Below are 2,035 nucleotides of genomic sequence, written 5' to 3' on the forward strand. Positions count from 1 at the left end.
TATAACAACAAGGAATAATAAAATTAAGAAAATTAGACAAGTATCTATCTGAAGTAAGAACTTTTTTCTTTCAGAAAGAAGAAAAGGAGGCTCACCACGATGGTGCCGGCGACGAGATCCGCGCGGGCGATCGACGACGGTGAAGACGGGGACGGGACGTGAGGAACACCTCATGTGCATAGGAGGTGAGCTAGAGCACCCAAATGCCCTCCCCTCGCCGGCCAGAAAAAACAGAGCACTGTGGAGTGCTCTGCGGAGGCGATGGGTGTATATAGGCAACTCATTTGTCCCGGTTCGTGGCTGGAACCGGGACCAATGGTTGTGGGCCAGGAGCGAGGCTCATTGGTCCCGGTTCGTGCCTAGAACCGGGACAAATGGGTCCACACGAACCGGGACCAATGCCCATGAGGCCCCGGCCGGCCCCTTGGGCTCACGAACCGGGACGAATGCCCCCATGGGTCCCGGATTGTGACTGAACCGGGACTAATGGGCTTGCCCTAACCGAACCAAAGCCCTGTTTTCTACTAGTGATGCATCCTTAACAGAAAAGCCAAACATGTCAAATTCAACGGTTACATGATTTTCACGTGTAAGAGAACGAACGGAAACAAGGTTTCTAATGATGTCAGGAGAGACAAGTACGTTAGAAAGATATAATGGCATGGAGTTATATGGAAAATTAGCATGACCAACATGAGTAATGGGCATGGAGGAACTGTCGCCCATGATAATGCCGCGATACGCCACCTTCTGCTGCTGCTGCGGGTAGGGGAACCCGGGCGGCGGCGGCTCCTGGAAGGGGCCCGGTGCAGGCCGCGGCGGAGGGGCTGGGGCATTGGATGGCGCGCCAACGCGGGTACCGGCGGTGAGGGCCGTGTGAGTAGCCCGTGTATGCGACATCTGCATCCTCCTCTCCTCCAGCTTCAGGTACGCGACGAACTTGAGGAAAGTCGGATTGGTGATGAGGGGATGTTGGAGGTGGCGTTCCCGAAGTCGTCGTTCAGGCTGGTGATTAGTGTGCTGAGAAGAAGCTCGTCGGAGACCTTCTCGCCGAGGTCACGGAGCTCGTCAACGAGCTTCTTGAGGCGCATGCAATAGTCGTCAACGGACGAGTCGAGCTGCTGGAATCTAAAGAACTCGCCGTGCAAGAAAACCTTGCGCTGGAGCGCGTTGTCTGTGAAGAGGCCGTTGAGCTTGGTCCAAACGACGTTAGCATCATCGTCGGTGGAGACCACCGCGTGGAAGAGGTCCTTCAAGATGGTGGTGTAGAACCAACGGATGAAGGTAGCGTTGATGGACATCCACTCCTCATCGTCCTCCATGAATCGGGAATCCACGGAGCCATCAATGTGACGCCAAAGGTTGTACTCACGGAACACAAGGGAGAAGTATGTCTTCCAGGCATAGTAGGTGGAGGTGAGATGATCGAGGACGGCGGGAACCCGACCGAGAATGTTGAGATCACGGATGACGACGGGGTCGGGACCGTCGAACGGGTTGGAGCGGTGGCTGCGGGTGGTGCCGGAGGAACCGGGCGAGGCCATGAGTTCGGGAGGGGAGGTGGTGCGGCGGCACACGAAGAGGGCGGCGCGGCGAGTGAGAGGCGGCGCGGCTTGGGGCGGCGGCGCGGTTAGGGTTAGGGTAGGGAGGGCGAAAGCGTAGGGAGGAGGCGGCGGCTGGACACACGGGTGGCGGCGCGGTGGCGTAGAGACGCGGCGGCAGCGGCGGCGTGGTGCGGCGGCGGCGGCGGCGATGGGACCGCGGCGGCGGCGGCAGAGGGTTAGGGTTTAGGATCGGAGGTATGATACCATGTTGGAAACGAGAGTTTTGGCAATGCTACACAATGTATTGATCGGTGCATACTGCACGTATATATGGAGTATAAAGTAGATCACAACCTCAACTATACAATGACTAGGAAGTGGGCCGAGTATACAATATACATGCACAAACCATATGTTCAACATATTACAATGCTTGATATAATATTATAATATTTTGGTATAAAAGTCTACCAACTTACATGCATATGACC

At 55.8% G+C, this 2,035-nt stretch overlaps 1 protein-coding gene across 1 annotated transcript; it reads right to left on the reverse strand.

Moving 5' to 3' along the window:
* Positions 1-923: 923 nt before the first annotated feature.
* LOC147983120 (uncharacterized) lies at positions 924-1,544 on the reverse strand. The gene has a single exon (XM_087540650.1). The coding sequence runs from the start codon at positions 1,542-1,544 to the stop codon at positions 924-926; it is 621 nt and encodes a 206-aa protein (XP_087396776.1).
* Positions 1,545-2,035: the final 491 nt, after the last annotated feature.

The sequence above is a fragment of the Triticum urartu genome, chromosome 2A (assembly GCF_056163025.1).
Source record: "Triticum urartu cultivar PI428250 chromosome 2A, HENAU_Tu73, whole genome shotgun sequence".
In the NCBI taxonomy this organism is placed as follows: Eukaryota; Viridiplantae; Streptophyta; class Magnoliopsida; order Poales; family Poaceae; genus Triticum; species Triticum urartu.